Genomic DNA, 27,425 nt, shown 5'->3' with positions numbered 1-27,425 from the left:
TCAACCCACTCCCTGTCGGAGAATACACCTGACTTTTTCAGAGAATTCTCGAGTAGTATGTCCGCTGTACTTTCCTGTAAGTGATCATCGAAGCCTCACCTTGTTATGTGGCACTGTTCTTGAAGAATGGCACTGTGACTGGACCTTGGAGCCACAGGAAACTGCTTTAAAATTCCTCTCAACAGTTGTATCCTGCCTGCTTTGCCAATGGATCCTCCCTCTGAGAACTGGGAGGATGGTAATTCCTGGATAGATTGTCTTTATAAGGAGAAAAGTTTGGCAGTGTGGTTTCCTGTATATTTCTACTAGAGTCCAAGATTCCAGTAGTGCTAGCCTAGACAGCAGTGGCAGCCACCTAGAACCCAGATGTCATTAGTATTCCCAAGTACGAGGGCGTCCTCCCAACTGCCTTTGCCAAGCCACGAGGCAGAATCACGGCTTTACTACACCTTCTAGAGCATGTGGTAAAGGCGGCTTTCCATTTGGCTGCTTTGGTGCCGGGGTTGTTTACATGTTTCAGTAAGTGAGTTACGCTTATTGAAGTTGGCTGGGTAGGAGTTCAGAATAAATGACATATGACCACAATCATAGGAGCAGCAGAGTTCAGACGGAGAGAGATTTACTTGTGTAATGACCCTTTGGTAGAGAAGAGAGGCGCAAAACTTGAGTATTCCACTCTCAAGAAGGTACACAGTTTTTGAAGCCTTCGAGAATTGGGGTGTGACTGTCCCTGGCTTTCTGATGGAATCAGACAAAATGAGACGCCTATCTGGTAAAAGCACAGGTGTGCGAATACTTTGCACAATTTTAGAAGAAGAAAAAAAGGAAGCTGAAAAATAGTGCTTGTAGAAAAATGTAGAGATCAAAGAAATTTGCAGATGTTCTGCATTTTCTTCTTCAAACATAATCTGTCTGAGCATAAAAGACATCCCTGGTCTCTGCAAGGAAGAAATAAAAGGTTCTTTCATACATAAATGATTTCCTACTTTATACACCTCTTTTCAGGCTGCTCCCAGACTTTGTGTTTGATATATTTACTAGTCTTCCCTGCAGTAGGCAATGTTCATTAGAAGACCATGTTGAGACAGGAGGACCCCAAAGTTAGTCTTTAATCTCTCCCTTCCTCCTCTGCCCCTGACTGAACCTGGAGCATCCTATAATTCCTACACCCTATTTCTGTGACAGTTTACAGAACGATGAGGATGGCTATTCCACCCCTTGTTGCTGCCTTCTGAGTCACTTGACTTATTCCTCCGTTCTTCAAACTGTCTCCAGGTCTTAACATCCTTTGAAAGATCATTTTTTGAGTTATTTTATCTTTATCTTGGGTTTTTATGGCTTTGCTTAAAAAAAAAAAAAAGCAAGCCAAAGAAATGCATAATATAAAAAAGAAGGAAACCCCCTAAGATATTATCCCCAAGAAATTACTATGAAATGTAGCATGTGTCCTTTGAGTCCCGCTCAAAGATGTTCTGAGCCTCCCATTCTTCTCGGTCTTGGGATCCTAGCAGTGGGGCAGAGCTGGGCCAGGCAAGGTCACTGGGGCCTGGGCCTCATCCGTATCTTCAGGTCAGTGATAGCTCCACCCCTGTCCTTACTGAACAAAACTAAACATAACCATGTAGGTGAATCTGTGTGTTTCTCATAACCACATTTAACAGCCATTTCTGTCAGCTTTGGCCACTACAGTACACAGAAAGGAAACGGTGGGAGAGGGGGAATGGCCGAACATTAGAAGGCTTAGAATTCCAGGACAAGGAATTTAGATTTTAGGCAAGGACTTGCAAACAAAGGCAGCTGTACACTCTCTTTTAATATATTGTTTGAATTTATATTGCCTTAAGTGGCTCTTAATTATATAAGATGACTTCAGAAACAAAATATTTTTAATTACATTTCCAGGTCCTTAGTTTCATCTAATAGTTGTGAGATCTGTGGCTAATATGGGACCTTTAATAAGCTTTATTGTGTCTCTGTAGTTTCGCAGCTTTACGTCTCTTCCATCGTTTTTCAGACATTTATATTAATCTGTTCAGTAAACAGAGAGTCTCTACATGAGTCAGGCATATGATCTGCAGCAAGGAATATACCAAATGGTGAACTCCTAAAGGGCAGGGGCCAGGTTTACCTCATTTTTTTATTTCCTCATCTTTGCACAGTGTCTTTCCTTGCAGGTGTTCAATGGATGTTTGTGAAATTAAGCTCATATCCTGCCCCTTTCATACTGTTCACATGAGCTGAGCTTAAGCAAGGCCCCTCTTTTTTAAAAAAAGGAAAACTTCCATCTTTCTGCCTCATATCATGTTTCTTACTATCATGTTCCCATGAACTCTCTCTCACCTAGTAAGGACAAGCTTTGTTCAACTCCAGTTTCTACAATTCCCAGGATTTTGCTCCTGAAATGTCTAGAATAGCTCTGTCCAATAGAAATATCATGCAAGCCATATATCTAATTTTTAAAATTTTAGTAGCTATACTTTAAAATTAAAAAAAAACAGGTATTATACCAATTTGAATAAGTTATTTAACTTACTATGTCCAAAATATCATTTCCACAATTTAAGATATTAATATTTTACATTATTTTATTTGTATTATCTTCAAAATCCAGTGTGTATTTTACACTTACTAACCACATGTGGCTAATGGCTACCTTATTGGACAGCCAATATTGGACAAAAAGATTGGACAAAAATCTTTGAATTTCTGTGTACTTACCATGTAAATAATTAAATTCACAGGACAAGAGAGCCATGAAAGTATCCATTGTATTGGCTCCATCATTGGCAAAGGAGAAAAATTCAGGTAACACAGAATTATTTGCTAAGCAACATGTAATTTAGCTTCTTGTTTTTCATGCTATTCTTGTAAGCTATTAGATTTTTTTATCATTAGGTAAAGTCCATAATTCAAAAACCATCGAGTATTTCTTTTTTTTTTTTTTAAATGCTTATAAGCTATTAGCAGTTCTTTGGGATCATCATCAGTTCCCCTGACCTTCCTTTTCATCTCTTCCCCTGCTTCACTGGCTCCCTAGAGTCTAAATGATTAGGATTTTCTCTCTTTTCCCTCTCCTCCCGTGAATGCCAAATCTTCTGCAACACTGACCCAACACTGCGTTCTCCAGAAACTTAAAATATTTACATTGTTTATCTTAACATTCCTGCTAGTGGAAATGGGATTCCATTTATTAATAAGGTTGACACTGCATCGTCTGAGACATTTCAGAGTGTAGGAGTAGGAAGTTATTTAGTTAAAAATATAAAGCCAGATTTTTTAGCTCACATTCCTAAAACCCATAGGAAACAATGTGATTGATACAGATGAGCAAATATCTCTTAAATTAAATAACGGATTATTTGCAAAAATGACAAGTTAGTGGGCAAAGCCATATTTGGAAGGTAGGTGGAAGAACAAGGAAGGGTTGACTGCCAAACCTTGAGCTCATGCGGAGAGAATAGCGGGATGGGAACATATGGAGCATGTTTTAAAACAAAATTTTGGACAGGAATGCAAGTGTGATAAACATGGTGGTCAGGAGAAGAATCACTGGTATGTACACTGCACAGTAAAATCTACAGAGCCAGTGAGGAGGCTTCAGACAAATTTAGAGCCTAGACTAAAGGTCCCAGTTCACGGTTCTTTACCTTGTACCACATCTTTACTGTAAAAAAAAAAAAAAAAAAAAAACTGAACATGGACATGGGCAAGATAATAAGCAATAATTAGGAAGCTAGAATCGTAGCACCAGGTATGGAAGGAAACAAGTCCATTGTAAGCTTCTTCATTTAGACTTTGTGGTATTGATCCCCATATACTTAGCATTTGTTCAGTGCCTGGCAGTGAATAGATACTGGTTGAATGAATTAATGGACTGAGAATAGTGAATCATGGGCACACTTACTGAGTTCTAAGTGACAGGTTAAAGAAAGGAGAAAGGGATTGTCGGCTGACTGGATAGTAGTGGTGAGGGGTTGCGGGGCGAGTACTCAAAGCTAGAAGCAAGAGGGAATGAATGGGAAGAAACAGGTTCTACCGCTTAAAGAGCTCTTAAGAAAAGCACAAATGGGGGAGAGCGAAAAGGTTTGAAAATAAGAAACAGTTTGAATTTATACTGTACTCACTGCCTATAGGGGTGCATCTTGGCTGTGTGGGATAATGTCTGAGTGACACATAGCACGCCAGTTACCCAGTAATCTAAGAAATTACATGTTCAAAGCTTTTGGCTCTCTATGCCCGGGAAGTTATGATTCTAATGTTGTCCTGGTTGACTGGCCATTATCTCCACACAAATCAAAGTACATTTCCAATGCCACCCCTTATTTTGAAGCTTTGGCATCAACTTCTTTGTGTTAATTTTTAAGTTATCACAATAGCAAAAATTTTTATATTATTCCAAATAGACAAGAAAAAATTTCAATGTAAACATTTAAAACAATTTTGCAAATATTTAGGTATCCACACATACCAAATAATGCAGTTGTGCATTAAACAATCATGTGCATAAGAAAGGGTCAACTCACATAAGTGAATGGCTCTGTCTAATGGGAGTTTACTTCCAATAGTCACCTGCCATTGATTCCATGAGTTGCCAAATTAGAAACATATTTGTCCCATTTGGTACCTCACGCATGCTTTTCTCAAATATAAAATGATTTCAACTTACGACTTTCTTTAAGCTTAACTTGCAGCAAAGTTCCTCAGAATCAGCCTACCCCCTAGTGAGGTAATTCGGTTACAGATCTTCATTAATGCTGGTTTAGTTCGGGAAATTGTTTCAGTCTTTGGATCTCTGCAATGCTAAACTATTACTTTTAACTTTATTTTGTAAAAATTACGATCTCATTATTTTCTAGTATTCTTGGCTTAACAAAATACAGCAGTGGGTGTGCCTTTTACCAGTTGAACAGACCACTTTTTACATTCCTTAGAAATAAGATATGGTTCAGTATTTTAAATCATAGCAACAGTTGATAAGAAAAACAGCAAAAAGGTAATCATTTCCATATGGAAAGAAAAGGAAGAAACCACTGGTAGATTTGGCAGAAAGGGCAAAATGTTCCTATTTGTTTGCCATTTTACATTTGTTAATACATTGCATGTGATGTGTTTTATTGAACTACACCATTCCCCTCAAACTCAGTTGCAAATTTCCAAATGTGTTCTGTCCTTCTGAATGAAACCAACATCTGTATGTGTCAGTTTCATCTAGGACAATATTTCCTTGGTGATAATTTTCTCAACTTAGTGAAATTTTGGTGAAAGCTCTTACCCCTTTTACTGAAAAGAATATAACCATCTTCCACACCAGCTAAATACCTGTAAGTAATTTTAAAGCACTGGTTGAATAAAATCAGTTTCTGCTCTGGCATTCTAAGATCTAAAAGAAAAACCCAATTTTCTGATGCCCAGAAAATTTAAGAACAGCAAACAAAGGAAACATTTGCTTATTTACTTTTGTATTTAAGCATGATATATATTTATTAACAAAGTCCTGACATTTATTTTTAAATAGCTGCTTAAAGTGGAAAATCTTACCGTTTTAGAATAAAATATTCAAAAATAGATGTTCACCCTGTAGCTTTTGACAACAGCTCCCTCTTATGGTTCAAAACATTCACTTCAAAGATGAATATATTTAAACACAGAATTGCAATTTCTTAGCTTAAAATTGTGCTATGAAAGTTTAGCTCATATTTAGTGAATGCTTTTTGGAATAAAGAGGGAAGTTTTCTTTTCTGATAGTTCTAGAGTTCTAACATTTCAGCAAAGTATTCCCAAAGTTCTTTAAAGAAGTACCAATATTTTTTCTTACAAAGGAAAATTTCAAGTAGATGTTTTCATTGAAAACATGAAAGGTTTTTCTCCTTTTCTGTGGCTATAGTATGAAGAAGGAATCAACATTCAACCTTGTTACATTAGCGGATAGGAATTTGAAAAACCTTACGGAGAAAGTAGTATTGCAAGTATTTTAGTCCAAAAATGACTTAAGGTCATTTTTCCCCTTTGTTCAAAATCCAAGGTTGCAGTAACTAGCAATAACCTGTTCTAACAATGTGAAACTGTCCAAAAAATCCTCTTCTTCAATTCCGAACTTTGTGTACTGATGAATGTAGGCTCTGGTGAAAGAAACAGAAAATATGAAATAAAAATCTCAGGCAAACAAATAACTCAAAATCAAATAATAAATAGACCTTTCCTGGCTCATGAACATTTGAAGATGGCAGACTCTCTTAAAAGTCTTACCTTTGCTCCAGTGTTTACTCCAAAGGTTAGCAAACTCTCAGAGTTTGTGTCAAGCTCCCTGTCTATTTAGTGTCCAAGAGAGTGACAATAAGAAGCACATAGGAGAGGAATTCCCTGGCGGTCCCGTGGTTAGGACTTGGTGCTTTCACAGCCAGGGCCCGGATTCAATCCCTGGTCGGGGAACTAAGATCCTGCAAGCCGCTCGGCATGGCCAAAAAAAAAGAAGCAGCACATAGGAAAAAGAAGCATGTTCAGATTTGGCTGTCTACCCGGCACATATTCAACACCCTACAGGAGATGACTGTGTTCAATATAAACTCTTAAGAAGTGCCTGAAAAGTTTTATCTAAGGCGTGAAACTGTAGAAACACATTGATCCAGTTCCAGGAATGAAGTGAAGCCTCCCAAGTGTTTTTCAGACAACACTTAATTTTCACTAGTGCCAGGTGATCCTCTTAATACCTCCAGTCCCCCAAAATGTTCTGAGGCAGGAGAAATCATGTTAAAAAGAATATCAAGGGCTTCCCTGGTGGCGCAGTGGTTGAGAGTCCGCCTGCCGATGCAGGGGACACGGGTTCGTGCCCCGGTCTGGGAGGATCCCACATGCCGTGGAGCAGCTGGGCCCATGAGCCATGGCCCGTGAGCCATGGCCGTTGATCCTGCGCGTCCGGATCCTGCGCGTCCGGAGCCTGCGCATCCGGAGCCTGTGCTCCGTGACGGGAGAGGCCACAACAGTGAGAGGCCCACATACCGCAAAAAAAAAAAAAAATAAAAAAATAAAAAGAATATCAAGGGCAGAGATGAACTAAATTGATGAAATAATAGCTGCTACCATTTAATGAGAGTGGGACGAGAACTATACGAACAAAGGATACAGAGTTCACAGTCCTGAGGAGCAGGGGTTTATGGAATGGCCATGTGCAGGATGGGGGGCCCTTGGGAATTCTAGCTAATCAAAGTACAGGCTTACCCAATCATTTGAGAAATTCTGCTTTAACATTAAGTAATTGTGGCAGAGGTCAGGGAACCGGATAACACATTTCTTAGTAATCAAGTAGACATTTCTTAGTACCAAGTGGAGTTGAACTTGCAATATTTCTTACTGAGCAAGATCAGGATCTCTTCCATTCTCAAGGATCTTATTTTGGAAAACTATCTTACTGTCCTTGCCTTATAGTGAAATTTCTACTTGACTTTCATTTCATTTAGAAACTACTCATTTAGGGACTTCCCTGGTGGCGCAGTGGATGAGACTCCATGCTCTCAAAGCAGGGGGCCTGGGTTCGATCCCTGGTCAGGGAACTAGATCCCACATGCATGCCGCAACTAAGAGTTCCCATGCCATAACTAAGGAGCCTGTGGGCCGCAACTAAGGAGCTGGTGAGCCACAACTAAGAAGCCCACCTGCTGCAACTAAGGAGCCCACGTGCTACAACTAAGAAGCCAGCAAGCTGCAACTAAAGGAGGCCTGGAGTCACAACTAAGACCTGGTGCAACCAAATAAATAAATATTTTTTAAAAAGAAACTACTCGGGCTTCCCTGGTGGTGCAGTGGTTGAGAGTCTGCCTGCTGATGCAGGGGACACAGGTTTGTGCCCCGGTCCGGGAAGATCCCACATGCCACGGAGCAGCTAGGCCCATGAGCCATGGCTGCTGAGCCTGCGCTCCCCAGCAGGAGAGGCCACAACAGTGAGGGGCCTGCGTACCACACACACAAAAAAGAAGCTACTCGTTTAGTCAACAACAACAATAATACTGTGGAACAATTATTGAGCATTTACTAGTCACGCACTGTACTAGTTGTTTTTTACATTATCATCTCATTTAATCCTCACCACATATATCCTCTCTTTTGGATCCATTGTACAGAAAAGGAAATGAAACCTGAAGTAATGTGCCCAAAGTTTCATACCTACAAAGTACTTACTCCACGCTATAGATTGAATGTTTGTGTTCCCCCAAAATTCATATGTTGAAATCCTAACTCCCAAGGTGATGATATTAGGAGGTAAGGCCTTTGGGATGTGATTAGGTCATGACAGTGGAGCCCTCATGAATGGGATTAGAGGCCCATGAAAGCTCCTTTGCCCCTCTGCCATTTGAGGACACAGCAAAAAGACACCACCTATGAACCAGGAAGTTGGTCTTCACTGGACATTGAATCTGCCGGTACCTTGATCTTGGACATGCTAGCCTCGAGAAACCCAAGAAATTTCTGTGGTTTATAAGCGACCCAGTCTATGCTATATTTGTTATAGCAGCCCAAACAGACTAAGACACTCCAGATCCTGCCTAGTGTTTTAACATTATATTATCTGCTTAAGGTTAGGAAAGGTTTGTAGATTTGTTTTTTACTTACTTTGAAGCAAACATATTCCATGCTTTGCCCACAATCATATCAAGTGGTTTTACTAAGAACTGGCTATTGCTGACCAACGCTGCAGACTTCTCATATTTGCTAAAGGCTCGCTGGGTTTTCCACACACTGAAAGCATGAACAGGCTCTAACCAGGAAGTATAGAGAGCTGGATCTTTAAATGTTCCTAGGGTAAAATAACAAGGCACTGTTTACATCATAAATCATCAGTTTTTGAAACAAATTAATAAACATATTTTCATATCCATTTCACCAGAAATCCTTTGTTTTGCTCTTTGAAACTAGCTTTATATTGCTTTTGGATAAATGATCCATATTCATCATAAAAAAAAAATTCACACCATTCAGAAAAGTATTTATTAAGAAGAAAATTTTAAAGTCAACTGAACAGCTGAAATGCTACCACCCAGAGACAGACTATGAACAGTCTCCTGACCCTTTTTTGTACTATAATTTTACATACATGCCCTATGTAATATGCATTTTTCATTCACCAATATGTTGTAAACCTCTTTTCTTTGTCAGTAAATATCACTCATATTTTAAAAAGCTTCTATGAATATACCATAATTTCTTTAACACATTTCCTACTGTTGGGCATTTAGGTCGTTCCCACATTTCTGTTAGTGTGAAAGATGTTGCAATGAATATCTTTGCAAGAACACCTCTGTGTACCTGCATCATTTGCTGTGGGTAAATTTTTGGAGGTTAGATTACTTTTATATCCTTTTATTAATTTTCTCATTTTAAAATCTAAAATGAAGAATATGAAGAAAGTACACCATCTGACTGACTTGATCTCTTTTCAATTATTACTCGTTTTTTATTTAAGAGGTATTACAGGGATGAGATTGATTTTCTTTATATCACAGCTAGAAGCAGCCAATTGGATGCTGCTGGAATCATCAGACAAGGCTAATATAATCCCAGAGACTTGCCATAGAAACACGAAGAAAGCTAAGAAGAGTACTGCTCTTTCAGCCTCCTGAAAGTGTTGTACCAACGCTTGTCACAGAGACCATTCGTTGTCCTGCGATCCCTGTTCTCCCCTTCTTCTTTAGTAACAGAACCACCACATTTTAAGTGGGCTCACAGCCACCCCTGCAGCTAGATGTGGCACATGACTCAGTCCCAGTCAAAGGGACATAAACACAAGTGTGGTGTGTGACCCTAGAGGACCAGGCCTGCCCTTCTTTGCTTATTCCTATGTGATTTTTTTTTTGTGGTACGCGGGCCTCTCACTGTTGTGGCCTCTCCCGTTGCGGAGCACAGGCTCTGGACGCGCAGGCTCAGCAGCCATGGCTCACGGGCCCAGCCGCTCCGCAGCATGTGGGATCTTCCCGGATCGGGGCACGAACCTGTGTCCCCTGCATCGGCAGGCGGACTCTCAACCACTGCGCCACCAGGGAAGCCCTTCCTATGTGATGTGATGGCTGAAGTTCAAACAGATGTCTTGCACTAAGGACAGAGCCACAAGGTGAGGACGACACATCACCCAGATTTGGGAAGAAAGAATTAAACTTGTCCTCTTGTTCACACCACATCTATTCTGGTATCCAGTCACACACTTACTGATACCATGGTTACATTTTGTTACTAAAATATGGAGTTATTATTTTCCTTTCTTTAAGAATAAATTCAGGGACTTCTTTTTTTTCTTTCTCTTTTCTTCTTTTTTTTTTTACCATGCGTACCATGTACATGTGCAAAATGTACATCTTAATTTTCACCTTAACTTTGCTTACCCAGCTCCGCACTATGTACATCTTTCCCACGAAGGATGACCAAGTTAGCAATGGAAGTGTTAAAATGAAACTCCTTGTTGAGAGACATTTTACCAAGCGTAGGAAGTCCTGATAAAGGAGGCCGTACCTGCCAATCAATACCTACCAAAAGAAAAAAAAGATCAAGAGATTTTATAAATCGCCTTGAACAAGAAGAGAAAGATGTATTATAGTATGTGTATTTTATATAAATTTCCATTTGATAAGTAAAAGTTGTGGCAGGGTGGGGTTCTTCCAAAAATTTAAACATTCTTATCTCGTTGACCTAAAGTGATTCAAACTACTCAGTCCTGAGAAAGGCATGAAATATTCTTCATCGAATATTAAAGGACGGTGGTAGGTGCAAAGGATGCAATTCTACAAAAGTAACTTCTGACACACGTAACAATGTGGATCAATATCAGAAGCCTGATGCTAAGTGAAGCAAGCCTGACTCAAAAGATTACATCCTGTTTGATTCCATTTACAGGACGTTCTGGAAAAGGCAAAACCACAGGAATAAAATTCAGATCAATAGTTGCTAGGGGCTTGGAGTGGAGGAAAGAGACTGTCTGCAAAGGGGTGTGAGGGAACTTTTTGGAACATGGAAATACTCTGTCTCAATTGTGGTGGTGGTTACACCGTTTAAGTGTGTCATAATTCATAGAACTATCCACCTATAAAGACTGAGCTTCATTCTGTATGTCTCTATGAACAAATAAACAAAATACATAGAAAAATGTTAAGGGATGTAGAAACACAAAGCAAAAATTGGATTGAAAATTGAGGGCTTCCCTGGTGCTGCAGTGGTTGAGAATCCGCCTGCCAATGTAGGGGACACGGGTTCGAGCCCTGGTCCGGGAAGATCCCACATGCCGCGGAGCAACTAAGCCCGTGCGCCACAACTACTGAGCCTGCGCTCTAGAGCCCGCAAGCCACAACGACTGAGCCCATGTGCCACACCTACTGAAGCCACCGCACCCAAAGCCTGTACTACACAGCAAGAGAAGCCACTGCAATGAGAAGCCTGCGCACAGCAACGAAGACCCAATGCAGCCAAAAATAAATAAATAAATTTATTTTTTCAAAATATACATGATCAAAAACAAAAATAGAGGGGACTTCCCTGGTGGCGCAGTGGTTAAGAATCTGCCTGCCAGTGCATGGGAAATGGGTTTGAACCCTGCTCTGGGAGGATACCACATGCCGCGGAGCAACTATGCCTGTGCACCACAACTACTGAAGCCCACGCACCTAGAGCCTGTGCGCCACAACAAGAGAAGCCACCGCAGTGAGAAGCCGGCGCACCGCAAGAAAGAGTAGCCCCTGCTCGCCACAACTAGAGCACACAGCAACGAAGACCGAATGCAGCCAAAAATAAATAAATAAAATAAATTTATTAAAGCAAAAATAGGGACTTCCCTGGTGGTCCAGCGGTTAATACTCCACGCTTCCACTGCAGGGGGCACGTTTGATCCCTGGTCGGGGAACTAATATCCCACATGCTGCGCGGCACAGTCAATAAATAAATATAAATAAAATAAATAAATAAATCCCAGATGGGTTAAAATTTAAATATTAAATATAAAACTATGAAAATACTAGGAAATAATAGGGAATATTTTTATATCTTTGGGGTAGGCAAGGCTCAGAATCTATAAAGGAAGATTTACAGGTTAGCTCACATAAAAATGTAAAATTTCCATATAGTGAAAAATACCATACAAAAGACAAAAGTGATGGACAAAAATATTTACAATCCATGTAACAAAAAAGGGATATAAATCCACAATATTATATTTCCTTCCATCCAAGTCACCATTGATTAGAAAAAAAAACTTAATTAAATTATGCACTTAGATTATTAAAGTTTACACTTATTGAAGAGTTAGAGTAAATTAGGTTTATATTTTAAAAAATCATATATCATTCTTGAGCATATATAAAAATATATATGTAACAAAATAACTTGATTAAGGTTTTCCTAAAACTTTTTCACATTCAGTGACTTTATCACTCTTTGATTCAGCATTAATGATGCCTATGTGTTCTCACATTATTGTGCTCTGTGCCTGCAGAAAGTAGGTGGTGCGGCATTCCTTAAGGGAATCCATGAAAACACTAAGTCACTGGCTCTTAAACTGGCTTTGCAACCATGTAAAGCACATCTACCTTTGACTCCTGCTTAAGGAATGTTGCTAAACTTGTCTGTTTATCATGACGACTGCCTCTTCCCCACCCCAGCAGAAAACTAAAGGTTTACTTTCTGGAAAGGATATGACTGAGAGACTCTAGTCTGGAGAACACCAGGCAGAGGTAAGGGCAGGAAACATACCAAACTAGGAAAACCATGGCCCCTCCCTCCTCTTCCCCCAGATCACTGGGGCTTTGTGTAAACCCTCTGAGCAGAATATCCAACACAACAGACAGGCAAATAGAATATCCATAAGGACAAATGTACACTGGCTGGAGAGGGCAAAAAAAACTAGATTGAAGCAGGTCAGAAGGCTCTAGGGGAGATTTCTTAAAGAAGATGAAACTGATAGAATACTTGAATACAGGCAAACCTTGGATATTTTGCGTGCTTGGTTCCAACCACTGCAATAAAGTAAATTATCACAATAAAGTGAGTCACACAAATATTTTTGGCTTCCCAGTGCATATAAAAGTTATGTTTACACTATACTGTAGTCTATTAATTGTGCAATAGCATTATGTCTAAAAAGAAATGTACATACCTTAATTAAAAAATACTCTATGGCTAAAAAATGCTAACCATCATCTGAACTTTCAGCAATAGCAACTTTTTGCAATAGTAACATCAAAGATCACCGATCACAGATCACCGTAACAAATATAATAATAAGGAAAAAGTTTGAAATATTGCGAGATTACCAAAATGTGACACAGATACGTGAAGTGAGCAAATGTTGCTGGAAAAATGGCGCCAATAGATTTGCTCAATGCAGGGTTGCCACAGACCTTCAATTTGTTAAAGAACACAGTATCTGCAAAGTGCAATAAAACAAGGTATGCCTGTATATCAAGAAAAAATTTAGGTAAGTAGAGAAACAGGGTTGAATAATTGACAGGTACATAGAAAAACTAAGCAAACAAGAAAACAAGGTAATTATTAACTCCAAAGAAAACAAAAAAAATTATACAGGAAGGGAAAAGTAATCACAGGATATTTTGTTGCTCAGCTGTGAATAGCATTTACTTGGTTATGATCATGTAAAGCTGAGTATCAATTTAACCCAATGATGACACTTACTACCATATCAGAAGGATGAGCCTGTCTAGAGGGTGTTTTAGAGCTTAGGGGCCAGTGTTGGAAAAAAGCTAAATCCTAACCCTCCATGGTGGGAAGTAAATAGGTAATACCTAAATCACTGAAAAATCTGTAAATGGCAATAGATAAAAACAGTAAAAGAAACAGCACAAGAGTTTTGAAAAATGGTTACCTCTGGGAAGGAGACAACAGAAGAAGGTTATGGACTGAAAGTTTTAACAACCAGCTTCGTAGAATTACCTGACTCTTTAATCTATGTGCATATAATAAGTTAGGGCTCCTATATGGTAGAAAACTATGTAGCTACTAAAAAGAATAAGGCATGTCTAAATGAATGAATTGGAATGAAGGCTACAAAATACTATGTCGAAAGACAGTTGCAGAACAAAAAATACATATAATGTGATGCTAGTTTTATTTTTTAAAGTGTGTTTATATACACCCTTAGAACTCTGAATCTCTAGTCCTCACATGAATAAATGGATCCAAACTAGAAAAAATAAATCAACTAATAAATTTAAAAAATAAGGTGTTGTAAATAAAGCTTAAAAATAAATAAGTAAAATCCTACACCTGTTCCACCATGGTCTGTTGGGGGTGGGGTGTACTTAAAGAGCTATACCCGGGAAATCTCACCTGAGGAATGTAAATCCACACCTGCACCTGCTTTTAGATGACAAGATTCTGGACTTTAGGCTGATGTGCTAATGGAATGTGCTAATAGGCTGATGTGCTAACTCTGGGGGGGCTTGGGAAGGGTTAAGTACATTCTGCAAATGGGAGGACATGATTCATTAGGGGACAGAGGGCAGAGGATGGTAGCCAGCCTCCAAGATGAACTCCAGTGATCCTTGCCACCCGGTATCCAGGCCCTTGTGTGGTCCCCTCCCTATGGGATAGGGCTGACCTTAACAACCAAAAGGATGGTGCAAGATGATGCTATGTGACTTCCAAAGCTAGCTCATAAGAGACTTTGTAACTTCTGCCTTGCTCCCCCTTGGGCCACTCATTCCTCCTGTTGCTAGGACATGTAGAAACAGATACACTGCTGATGGTGATCTTAATGGGGTTAGTCTTCATATAGAGCATTCTGATACCATATGAAGAGTTTTCAAACTATATCCTTCAACCTGGTTAGTGACATAAATATATTTATTCATATGTTCATATTTATATGAAAACATTTAAGTGTTCAAAACTCTATAACTGTGAAAAAATGGTGACACTCTAAATTCCTATATGGGAAAATGACTAAACAAGCTGTGGTTTATCGACCTAAGAGGGCTCAGAGCACCACGTCTTACAGTACCCTGAGGAACACTGTGTTCTTGGATAATAGGTATTGCCAGAAAAACGGGTCCTGTGGCCAAAAAGTTCAGGAAGCATTACTTAAGATGTGAACTTTCTACTTAGCTCCAAACCTCAGGCACTACGATCTAAAATCTGTAAGGTACTACAAGTAAATGTAGAGGAAATCTACTTTCATAGTATTGAAACCTAACTTACTGTAATTTGTGGTAAAATATATGCTCCCAAAATAGTACATAGTAGTGACTTCCAGTTAAATGCGACAGACTGAACATACCAGTTTACTCTCCAAATCTCACTAACAACACAGGGATTTTTTTTAAAAGGCATAAACAAGAAAAAATGGAAAGAATATAATGGCAACAAAAATTTGGAAGCTGGAAAGCAAATGAATTACTGGTTACTGACTTAGCAACCGGGGAAATCTGAAATTTCTGCCCACAGTGGAGGTCCTGGAAGCAGGCCAGGCGCTTCTAAAGGAGGATTAGTTAAAAATCTGTATGAGAAGCAGTGAGAGCCCCAGACCCTTCCCCACTCCTGCACTAGGGGGAGTGCCCCACCCTCCATCCGAGAAGAAGGTTTCTGCTCAGGAAAGGCTAAACCGGTGAGGCTCTGCAAATACAGCAGTAAACAAAACAAAAATCTCTGCCCTCATAAAGTTTACATTGTACTGAGATAAATGAAAGATCCACACTAAGGAATTCCAGAATGCTAGAGACAAAGAGAAAATCCTAAAAGATACAAGAGAGAATAAAACAGGGTTAGGAATCAGATTGAAGTGGGACTTCTCAGCAGTAACACTGGAAGCTGGAAGATATCGAGCAGTGCTTTCAAGACACTGAGTAAAAATGATTCCCAGCCTCGAATCCTATACCTGGCCAATCAGATATAAAAGTAGGATAATGACATTTGCAGCCTTAAAATTTTTACCTTCCCTGTACTCTTTCTTAGGAAGCTCCTGGAGGGTACTATCCATATGAGGGAATTAACCCAGAAAGAGGAAGATTTGAAATCTAGGAAATGAGCTAGAATAAAGAAGGAGGCAGAGACGTCAGTGCTGGCTGCTTATCAAGCCTGGAGAGTAACCAGTGCAGACTGGAACAGGAGGGTGAAGTCCTCCAGAAGGGATCTCTCCAAGCAGGTAATGGAAGTAATAAGATGACCTGATAGGTCTGAACATGCTGAGAAGGATTTCCTTTTTATGGAACAGTTTAGGGGTAGATTTGTAATAGGTACAAAGAATATCGACCAAATAAATTTAACTATTAACTCTAGGAGGAAAAAATAAACTGTACACGAAATAAAATGTAATCTGTGTATACAGTACATGGCTCAACTATGAATAATATTTACATAGCAAAAATAACACAAACAATGAAAACAGATCTAACCCAAAAGCATGTTGTAACTAGATTGGGAGGAGGGAGGGAAAGGTGTGTGGGTGTGTATATAGGGGGTGTTAAGAAGATCCAGTTCTCAACTTCATGCTAGGAAGGCAACTGATAATATCTAAACCTGGAAAATAAAACAAATAGAGGAATATGCAAGATATTTAGAAATGTGGGGGCAAATTCCAGAAGAAACATCTCAAAACACTGAAAGCAGTTCTGCTGGGCTGCGGGGAAGTGTGGAATAGGCTGTTCTCTTCCTCATTATAAACCCATACTGGACAATTACTTGACTTTTTTTAAAAAATTGAGATGTAATTTACATACAACGCAATGGACAGATTTAAATAGACACTTAAGTGAGTTCTGACTACTTGATTAAAAAAAAAACTATGTTCATATATTACTTTGATAAAAATAAAATAAAATAAAAATAAATGTCACAATCATCTGAAATTTTTTTGAGAAATGAAACTGTGAAGTGATTAAGAAATCCTCCCAGGATGTTCTGGTGAGTTTTTTGCAGGAGCCTCCCTGGTCAGAAGAAGGCACCATTATTTCAACTGAATCAAGCCAGTTTATATTGAGAACTCCAGTACAGGCATTTTTCCCAGCTTGTGGGCTGCATATTTTTAAAATACCCTTTACCTTCTTCCATTTTCGCATTAGAAATGAGCATCTGTCTCAAATGCTTGAGGAGGCCAGCCCAAGTAAATGTGCTGTATGCCAGTGAATTCTCAGACATTTGAGGAATGTTACGAACACCCAGCATCTTGAATTCTGGATGGGGAACTAAATTCTCCATTAAGTCTCCTGCAAAGAAAAAAAATCTGAACTAAATTTTTAAATTCCATGTTGTTTCCACTGACTCATACACAACCATGATTTGATGGCTTGGGGGAACCAAATGTGTCTTCTCCTCCAAGGCCAAAATTGCTTAAATTTTAAAATGTAAATACAACTGCAGAGACGATGTCTATTAAAGACCACATATTTGCTTGATTTTGGCACCTATTTTAGCATGAGTGAAAAAAACACACTTTGCCAAAAGGAAACGAGAATTTCTTTTTAGCTAAGAAACTGGAAATGTGAATGAAATATTTAGCTAAACCCCAGGAAAACAAAATAAGCATGAGACCTAATATGCTTTTATTGTCATTCAGTGTTCACTAAATAGTCCCTTAGAAATTTTCCTAGATCTCTTATTTATTTTATCTGGTTAAATAATAATCAGAACCTCTTAACATCAAACTTTACTGGGAAAGAAGACAGTATTAGTAACTCCTGAACACAGGAATACACCTATTTTTAGAACCTTGTATTTGTAATGAAACAGAATTAAGGAGAAAGGCTAATTTGTTTTTCATTCAGAGCTTATTTTATATGCGTTTAAAATATTTTTATCTTTTTAATATGTCATATATTTTATGTATTTTATATATTTTTATATATTTATAGAAAATACCTAGAGGAGAAAGAAAAGTCTTCTACCATAACATGAAATTTAAATTTTATAATAATGTTGAGTGCAAACTCCTATCCTACGTCCTAATGTTAAGAACAAATTTTGACACAAACATCTACAAAATGTTGCACAAATTGATCCTATGGCTAATGGAGTTTCCTCTAAACATAAGAATCCTTTTCTGTAAAATACCTAGAGCTGAATTCTACTGCATAGCATGCATAAACAAACAGCAGTCAGCAAATAATTCCTGAGGACTAACGCACAAATTAATTGTTAAAATCTGCTTCCCCCCCCCCCAGCTTTCTTGTTTACCTACTCTCATCTCAACCATTCTTGACTTTGTCAAACCCTGTTATGGACTGACAGTTTGTGTCCCCCAAAATTCATATAGTGAAATCCTTACCACCCAGGTGATGGCATCAGGAGGAGGTGGGGCCTTTGGGAGATGAGGTCTCTATAAAAGAGACCCCAGAGAGGTCTCTTGTCCCTTGTGCCAGGTGAGAACACAGTGAGAAGATGGCCACCTGTGAACCCGGAAGTGGGCCCTCACCAGGCACTGAGTCTACTAGTGCCTTGATCTTGGACTCTCCAGCCTCCAGAACTGTGAGAAGTAAACTTGTGTTGTTTATAAGCCGGTCAGTCTATGGAATTCTTGTTATAGCATATTCCTACACAGCTTGCGGGATCTTACTTCCCCAACCAGGGATTGAACCCGGGCCATGGCAGTGAAAGTGCCGAGTCCTAACCACTGGACCACCAGGCAATTCCCTGGACCTAAGTTTTTAAAACTGAGCAATTGAAGGATCGAGGAGGAAACAGGCTTCTTCTCGGGGAAAGCTAAGAGATCTATTTTAGACACATTATGTTTGGGACGACCATGAAATGTGTACACATAGATGTTGGGAAGGCTGCTGGATATAGAAATCTAGAGCTTAGGGAATTGGTCCGAGTTGAGAGAAACTGGCCAGCTGGAGAATACAAATGGTGTTGAAAGCCATGGGACTGGGTCAGTCACCTTCGGAGAGGGTTCAAGACCAGCATTTAGAGCTTAGGAAAAGGAGGAGCCAAAGAAGGAGGAAGAAAACGGGAATAAAAGGAGTAGTCGTTGAGATAAGGAGGGAAATCAGGAGAGGGGCTGTCACAAAAGACGAAGAGGAGACTCGGAAGACAAGGCATCGGCCATTCCAAATTCTGAGATAAAATAAGGACAGTGAACGGTCCAGTGAATTTAACAATGTGAACATGCTTGTGACCTATTAAGAAAAGCAGTTTTAGAAAAGTGATGGAAGAGAAACTAGATCAGAGTGGGTTGAAGAGTGAATAGATGGTGTAGAAATGAGGACAGGGAGAATGGAGGCCCCTTTGAGGACAGTTGTTCTAAAGAATGACAGATAAGTAGGGAAATCACGAGAGGTGAAGTCAAGGGAGGGCTTCTTGGGTGTGAAAGATGCCAGAGAGCCGTTGTAAAGGCAGTGACCCAGGAAAGAGGGTTAATGACGTGAGGATGAGAGATGAGTGAGGAATTAAGTCCCTGAGAAGAGAGAGGGAATGGGACCCAGAACCCAAGTGAGAGGCTGGCCTTTGATAGAAGCAGGATACTTCTCCCACTGTGACACAAGGTGAAGGGCAAATGTGGACCCAGTGCCCTCTAGTTTGTACATGGTAGTGGGAGTCAAGAGAGCTCCCATGGAACTGATGGCTTGGATTTTCTGAGGGCAGTTCACCGAGTTCATCACCATCTCCCCAAGGAACAACTGGACCAGCCTGCAGACTCCACCTCCAACCAGCTCTCCACAGGCAATGGAGTTTTCAAAAATAAAGGTGATTATGCCAACGACCTCCTTAAAATCCTTCAGTGGCTTTTCCCTGCTCTGAGATTAATGAGGAGGCCTTTAAATGGCTTACAAGGACCTGCAAGGTCGGCCCCTGCTCACCACTCTAGCCTCAGGTTTCAATCATCCCCCACACCATTCTCTGTGCTCCAGTGACACTGGATTTCTCTCTTCCGAAAGGGCCATGCTTCCTTCTGCCGTAGGGTCTTTGCACATGCTATTCCCCCAACATGCTACTCCCTTCTCCCTCCCTTTGCTTAGTCAACTCCAAGTCTTCATCCAGCTTTTTGCTCAAGTGTTACTTCCTCAGGGCAGCCTTCTTTTGCCTCGTCAGCCTAAGTCTGGTTCCTTCATGACCCATTCTCTTGGATCTGTATTCCTTTCCTTCAGAGCATTTAACTCAGTTTTTAATTATATGTTCTTAGTGTAATTATTTGTTTAATGTGAACACAATGTCTGCATTGGTTCCCCACTGGATCCCCAACATGTAGCATAGTGCCTGGCACATAGCAGGAAGCCAATAAATACTGGTTGAATGAACAGATGTGCAATATGGTAAGTACTGTGGAATGCAGAGATATGAACAAGACACATGTCCCCAGGGAAGCTGCAAATTAGTAGGGACTATAAAACATGCATATGACAGATCCTCTAAGGAAACACATGGTGCAGCATCTGGGAAGGGGCCAGAGGGAGACTTACGTTTGATTGCATATTCTTTTGTACTCCTTGAATAAATGTGTGTGTGTTACTTTTAAAGATAAGCAAACACACTTAAAGAAATAATAAAGGCAAAAAACATTCAGTGACATAAAAGAGATACAGAATGCCACAGGAGTTCAGAGAAAAAGGGTTACTTTAGGTAAAGGTCTCAGCAGGAAAGCTTTATGGAAAATTTATCCCTTGAATTGGACCCTACAGGAAGAGTAAGGTTTCAGTAGAGGTGCCGAAGGGAAGGAGGAAGTGATTTCTAAGAAGAAGGAACACTGAGCAAAGGCACCAAGGCAGGGAAGTACCAGACTGAAGAAAAAAGTGGAGACAGGATGAAAAGTAGGCGGGGAATCTATACAGAGGCAGCAGAAGGCGATGAAAACGGGAAGTTAGGATTCAGGGCATAAGGAATTAGGACAAATCTGGCAGGTAATGCATGAGCCATAGAATGAGGGTTAAGTAAAGTACAGGATTAGATCTGTGCCCTGGGGAGGCTCATTTGGGGCCAGTGTGCAAGATGGATTGACTGCAGGGGGAAGGAGCAGGCAACAGGAAGGAAAGCAGGAATAGGACCACCTTAAGCCAGGAATGTCCACGTAGATGTGAGCTTTGGTTTTCATGAAAAAAAAAGGAGAGAAAGGGAGAGGAGAATAAAGAGAACGTTGTATTCAGGGGGAGTATGCAATACTAGTTGAGAGATACTGACCAAGTGAACCAATATCAGAGAGAGGGAAGTAGGGAAGAGTGCAGACAGCTGGCAGAGATGGTACCAACGGGTCTGAGCATACTGATGAGATACGAGGACAGTGGGAGGGATCCAGGTGACAGGAGTTGAGGAAGAGGGGGCTGGGGAGTGAAGACAGGGGAAAAATGATGAATCCACTCAGAACATGCTAAGTCTGATGAAGCAGATGGCAACTAAGAAAACTGGGATAGGCAACTATTTGGGAAAGAGAGTAGGACTGGGGGTATAGATTACAGAGTCCTTTGCATCTAGATGATTTGAATTGATAAAGCACCACTTGACAAATAACCTGACAAAAGAGTCACTTCTTAGGGCTTCCCTGGTGGCGCAGTGCTTGGGAGTCCGCGTGCCGATGCAGGGGACACGGGTTCGTGCCCCGGTCCGGGAAGATCCCACATGCCGCGGAGCGGCTGGGCCCGTGAGCCATGGCCGCTGAGCCTGCGCGTCCGGAGCCTGTGCTCCGCAACGGGAGAGGCCACAACAGTGAGAGGCCCGCGTACCGCAAAAAAAAAAAAAAAAAAAAAAAGAATCACTTCTTTACGGAGTGATGAAAATGATGGTTGTGCAACTTTGTGAATATGCTAGAAAACACTGAATTGTACACTTTAGATGGGTGAGTTGTATGGTATGTGAATTATATCTCAAAGTTATTTTTAAAGAACAAAAAAAGGGGGATTTCCCTGGCGGTCCAGTGGTTAAGACTTTGCCCTCCAATGCAGGGGGTATGGATTTGATTCCTGGTTGGGGATCTAAGATCCCAGATGCCTCACAGCCAAAAAACCAAAACATAAAACAGAAGCCATATTGAAACAAATTCAATAAAGCTAAGCTGCTCTTTGGGGAGGTTTTCGAAATGAGGGAGACCTGAGTATATCTTTAGGTGGAGAGGAAGAGCCATAGAAGAACAACTTTCAGGCTTTGAGAACATCAGACTTCTCTACAAATAACACACAGGAGGACAAATACCTAGTGGATTTCTTCTGTAGTGAAATGAGCCTTCCCCAGAGTAAGTAGGCTGGAACACACTTCCCAGCTGATGTGCGAGGACTTGATTTATATCACGGAAGGAGATCTGCTTGATATTCATCAGTTTCGCACAGATCTCATGAACAGCATCATTCTCATGAACAAGGAGGGCATCTGAAGATCGGTACAAGTGAGAAAGTGTCAAAATGGAGTTGTAGTTCTGAACAATAACCTGGAGGAAAAAAAGGTCAAAGATAAGAAAGGCAGGAGAGTACAGTGGTTAAGAGGGTAGACTCTAAGGGCATCCTGCCTAGGTTCAAATCCTGGCTCTTTCACTTTCTAGCTATAAGGTCTTTGACAAGTTATTTAATCTCTCTATGCCTCAGTTTCCTCGTTTGTAAAATGAGGAAAATAATTATACCAGCCTCCTAGAGTTGTAAGGATTAATGATAGAATGCAAGTAAAGCACTTAAGAACAGTGCCCTGTGTAGAGTAAGGGCTCAATAAATGATAACTATTACTATCACACTTTCTTCCTACATCATTTCCTATACTGACTTATTTCACCTCTGTTTTATTATTTCTCCTACTAGGGTGATCATTAGGAAATTGGCCTATACAGAAATTTCCTTTCAATGGAAAGAAATGAAAATTCTTTGAAGGTTGGCAACGGCACGATGAGGCCAAGGTCCCTGCTTTACATGCTGTAGCCAGAGGGACTGAACCAGGAATGGGTTTCTGAGAGAAGATGCACAATTGTCTTCTTCGGAATTTTTATGAATAAGGACACCTCATTTATTTGGCAAAGTTAAATGAATTGTACATTAAAGTACCATACTGTATAATCATTCCTTACACAGTAACTTAACATTTCCAAAGAAAGGGTAAGATCAATCTTTTACCTACATTTAACTGCAAAGAATACAAAATATTAATTTTTCAATTGACATGTTCATACCTCACCAGTTCCATAAGGCCATATAATCTGATTCATTTTCAAAGAGTTTGAGTACTGATCTTGTAAGTTCTGTGTAATGAAGGCTCCTAGCCCTGATCCTGTGCCTCCGGCCATACTCATTATGATGAAAAAACCATTCAGAGAATCACATTTCTCCACTTCCTTCTGGATTAGGTTCATTATAGATTCTTCATGCCTAGGTCCATGAACAGAGTATCTATGCAATGCAAAAGAAACAAACACCTTTCAATTTAACCAGAGATGGAATGCAGAGAAAGATATAGGATAGCAGAGGCTTTTGAAACCTATGGAAGTGAACTAACTCCTTTTTTTTTTTTTTGCGGTACGCGGGCCTCTCCCTGTTGCGGCCTCTCCCATTGCAGAGCACAGGCTCCGGACGCGCAGGCTCAGTGGCCATGGCTCACGGGCCCAGCCGCTCCGCGGCATGTGGGATCTTCCTGGACCAGGGCACGAACCCGTGTCCCCGGCATCAACAGGCGGACTCTCAACCACTGCGCCACCAGGGAAGCCCGTGAACTAACTCTTAAGAAAGGTACAGGTACCTGATTGACGAAATTTAAGATACATAAGTTAAATTTTTTTTTTTTTTTTTTTTGCGGTATGCGGGCCCCTCACTGTTGTGGCCTCTCCCGTTGTGGAGCACAGGCTCCAGACGTGCAGACTCAGCGGCCATGGCTTATGGGCCCAACCGCTCCGCGGCATGTGGGATCTTCCCGGACCGAGGCACGAACCCGTGTCCCCTGCATTGGCAGGCGGACTCTCAACCACTGTGCCACCAGGGAAGCCCAAGTTAAATATTTTCAACAGGAGAATAGGACTGCTAGGAGAGTAAATTTACTGAGAGTAGAAAATTCTCTTTTATAGTCCATTCCTTTGGCTGGAGACTTCAATTACCAGGTAGTTCTGCAAGTTTACGGTACAACATAATATTCAGTATTCATAACAATACTCCTAAAGCAGTGGTTCTAACTTTGCTGCACATTAGAATCACCTAGGGAAGCTTTGAAAAATCCCAACATTCAGACTTCATCCCAAACCAATTAAGGCAGAATTTCTGGAAGTGAACCCTAGGCATTGGAATTTTCCAAAGAACCCTAGGCAATACTACGGCCTTGGCATATTTCCTATTAACTGGAACACCTGCCAGACAAAGATATTGTATTGACGATAAGTTAGCTGGCAGAACAACAGTGAAGAAGTGGAAAATGTTGCTGCAAGAGATCCTTGGTTTCATCATTACCTGAACCTGAAGCATAGACATACACGAGACAGAATGAGCATCTTCTGGGTGAAGTCACACGCTACATTTTAAAACAGCAATTTCAAAACTATGTGTTTGGTATATCAACTGTGCAGTTGTAACTATACTATTAATCAACTATGCAGCTGTATCTAAACTGAAAATCATGAGGAATTATTCTTACCCATATGCCCAGTTGTTTCCAGAACCTTGTTTTTGACAGAAGCATGAATGCTGGCCATATTTCCATCGGCCACAATGGGCAGCCTTTGTCAGTGTTTGATTGATAACTTTAGGTTCCATGTCAACAAGTACAGCACGAGCAATTGGAACTAGAGAGGGGAAAAAAAAATCAAAAGAAAAATATTGCACATGGCTTATTTGGGTTAACTCAGAGCATAAACTTGTAGGTCCGAAAAAATCAAAGATTGAGGATAGGAAGAACTTTCCTTCTGCTTAGAAATTCAGGTGGGCAGCAACAGGTATATGCAGATGTGTCATAACGCCTAGCATTGTGCTAGGCAGGTTGAATAAACATGGGCTAAAATGATGACTGGGTCAAGTCTACAAACATCTGTTGAGTGCTTACAATGTGCTATGTACTGTGCTGGGAACACAGAGATAAAGACAACATCAATCCAGCCCTAGGAGGACCAGTGGGAGAGATAAAACACATCAACACTTAATCACAGTATGATGTGATATGACCCACAGCAAATCCACACTAACAGAGTAGTATTTTTATTCAGAGGTATAAAAATACCAAGGGCACAAAAAGCATCTCAGGATTATTGAAGCAGAAGATGGAGAAAGAGGGGGTGTAAGAAGTGATGGATGGGGAGAGAAAGCAGGCAGGGCTCAGATCTTGGAAGTCCTTGTATGCAATGCTAAAAACCTTGAAATTTACTTTTTAGGCAACGAGAAACCACTGAAAATGTTCAAGCAGGGGAGGAATAGTCAGATGTCTTTTTTAATACAGTAGTGTGGAGGACAGATGTGATAAACACAAGAGACCAGGCAGGAAAACCCAGGAGGATTGTCTTGAAACAGTCCAGGTGAGAAAGGACAAGAGCCAGAACTAAGGCAATGACAGTGAAGATGGAAAAGGGAGAAGAGTTTCAAGAGATGTGTAGGAGGTACACTAAGCAGATCTTGATGTTTGATGGTATGTGGGCAGTCAGAGCAAAGTTTTAAAGGAAAAATAATGAATGCCCTCGGGTATGGAGATGTTGAGTCTGAGGGACACATGAGAGACGCAGGTGATGTTCACTAATCGGTCTGCAGCTTGGAAGAGATGCTAGGCTAGAGATTTTGAGAGTCACTAGTATAAAAGATGTAGCAAAATTTGAGAGTCACTGAAATTGCCCAGAGAGAACTAGACAAGTGAGGACAGAAGAGAGGGTGAGACGCAACCACTGGAGAAGAAAAGTTCAGAGCCTAAGCAGAAGGAGTTTCAAGGAGGGAGTTGTATAGTTAATGTTATCAAATCCGGTAGAGAAGTTAAGTGAATTAAGAAAAGAAAAACAGTTACTGGCTCTAGGAATTGGGAGATCATTGGGAATTTTTCATAGAACAGCTTCAGTGGTATTGTAGAGCAGAAGTAGGATTACAGTTGGTTAAAGAGGGTTCTCCTTTGAGAATCTTAGATGAGAAGGCAAAGAGATGAGGAAGGAAAAAAGCTATAGTCAAGAGCTAAGTTTTGTTTGGTTGGTTTTAGATTGGCATGATCTGAGCATGCTCATGTGCTGAGGAGAAGATGTCACTGGAGAGGCAAACGTTAACATAGAAACAAAGGGCTGAGAGCAAAGTCATTCTGTAGTAAGATGGAAGGGGATGGGGTTCAGACACCATGTGGAGGGCCTGGCCTTGAAGAGGCTGGTTATGTCAGAGTAAAGGAGAGGTCTGTGGACCACACATACCTCCATTTTCCTCCTCACTGAAGAATCTTTCTTTGCAAGATGCTTGATATGCCTCATTCTCCCTTTTAGAGCAGAGTCCCTGGGAACAGTGTGAGTCACTAAATAAAGCATCAAACACTTCAAAACCAATCTGATTGCCACATTGACCAAGCTGCACTGTTACTATTGACATGCTGAGACACAAACCAGGCTTACTCCCTCAAAACAGTGAGCAACCTGTAATAGAAAAAATAGTCTTTGAGAGCCACTACATTACCAATAAAGAACAAATAAAATGCCATATATGTGAATATACATCACTAAAAATATAATTTGTAAGTACTATATATGTCTATGGTGTTATAGACACAATAGCTATGTTGTCTAAGGAGCCAATCATTCAAGGAAGTTGGTTTCGGGAATCAGGATTACTGTACCCAAAACCATTCATACACAGCTCAGTAGTTTCCAAAATCTCATTTGTAATCGCTGTCTTCCTAAGCATGCATTTAAAACAAACAAAACAAAACAGATTCTGGTTAAAGGAATTCGTAGTGTACACTTCACACCACAGGGACAGAGGGAATGCAGAAGTGAGCTCAACAGTAGCACATTTAATTCACATTAATTTTCTCTCTTCAAAATAATGACTTTCTCCACCAATCGCCTTTCTGTTCTGGTAACTACAGTAACACAAGAAAGTCTTTGTATTTAGCTCAGATAGGACAGCAAGGAAGACGAAGCTTGGGGGAAAAAAGACCAGATGAAATATTAGAGGAAGTATCCACTACTTTTAACACTGAAAAGAGACAATTTTTGGTAACGACCTCACACCGGGTCTGTGCAGCACTGGAAAGAGCCGTGGCTTGTAAGCCAGACTCTTTACTTAACAATTATCAAACAACCTTGCAAAAACAGGTATCGTTATTTTCAATTTACAGAGAAGGAAACTGAGGCTCTGAAAGGTTATGCGACTTTCGCAAGACCACTGCACTAGTAAATAGCAAAGCCAAGTTCTCCCTTTCTACACCGCCTCAGGAGTTCCCCATCAACCCCACTCACTGACAGACCCAGGATCAGCCGTTTCTGTCCGGTTCAAACTTCAGAGTGGCAACCTTCTCATTATGCGCATGCTCACTTTCAATACCAAAAAAATTACAGAGAACGAATGCGCATGTTCCAAAGACGACGAGATTTGTTGTGGGTTTTTTTA

The 27,425-nt window shown here is 40.4% G+C and overlaps 1 protein-coding gene across 3 annotated transcripts; it reads right to left on the bottom strand.

The window, feature by feature from the left end:
• Positions 1-1,899: 1,899 nt before the first annotated feature.
• Positions 1,900-27,345, bottom strand: TUBD1 (tubulin delta 1). 3 transcript variants are annotated; one of them, XM_060082175.1, is made up of 9 exons: positions 27,283-27,345; positions 26,234-26,449; positions 24,499-24,646; positions 23,054-23,270; positions 22,096-22,327; positions 17,022-17,186; positions 10,368-10,508; positions 8,605-8,788; positions 1,900-6,119 (listed from the first exon to the last, which is right to left on the bottom strand). In XM_060082175.1, exons 2-9 carry the CDS (start codon positions 26,403-26,405, stop codon positions 6,011-6,013), a joined length of 1,368 nt encoding a protein of 455 aa, XP_059938158.1. In that variant the 5' UTR covers positions 26,406-26,449; positions 27,283-27,345; the 3' UTR covers positions 1,900-6,010. The 3 variants fall into 3 exon arrangements, with proteins under 3 accessions (XP_059938158.1, XP_059938159.1, XP_059938160.1); XM_060082176.1 differs by having other exon boundaries at positions 27,275-27,313; XM_060082177.1 differs by lacking the exon at positions 17,022-17,186.
• Positions 27,346-27,425: the final 80 nt, after the last annotated feature.

The sequence above is a fragment of the Mesoplodon densirostris genome, chromosome 18 (assembly GCF_025265405.1).
Source record: "Mesoplodon densirostris isolate mMesDen1 chromosome 18, mMesDen1 primary haplotype, whole genome shotgun sequence".
In the NCBI taxonomy this organism is placed as follows: Eukaryota; Metazoa; Chordata; class Mammalia; order Artiodactyla; family Ziphiidae; genus Mesoplodon; species Mesoplodon densirostris.
The sequence above is the reverse complement of the archived record's forward strand: the minus strand, read 5'-3'. Positions and strand labels throughout refer to the sequence as shown.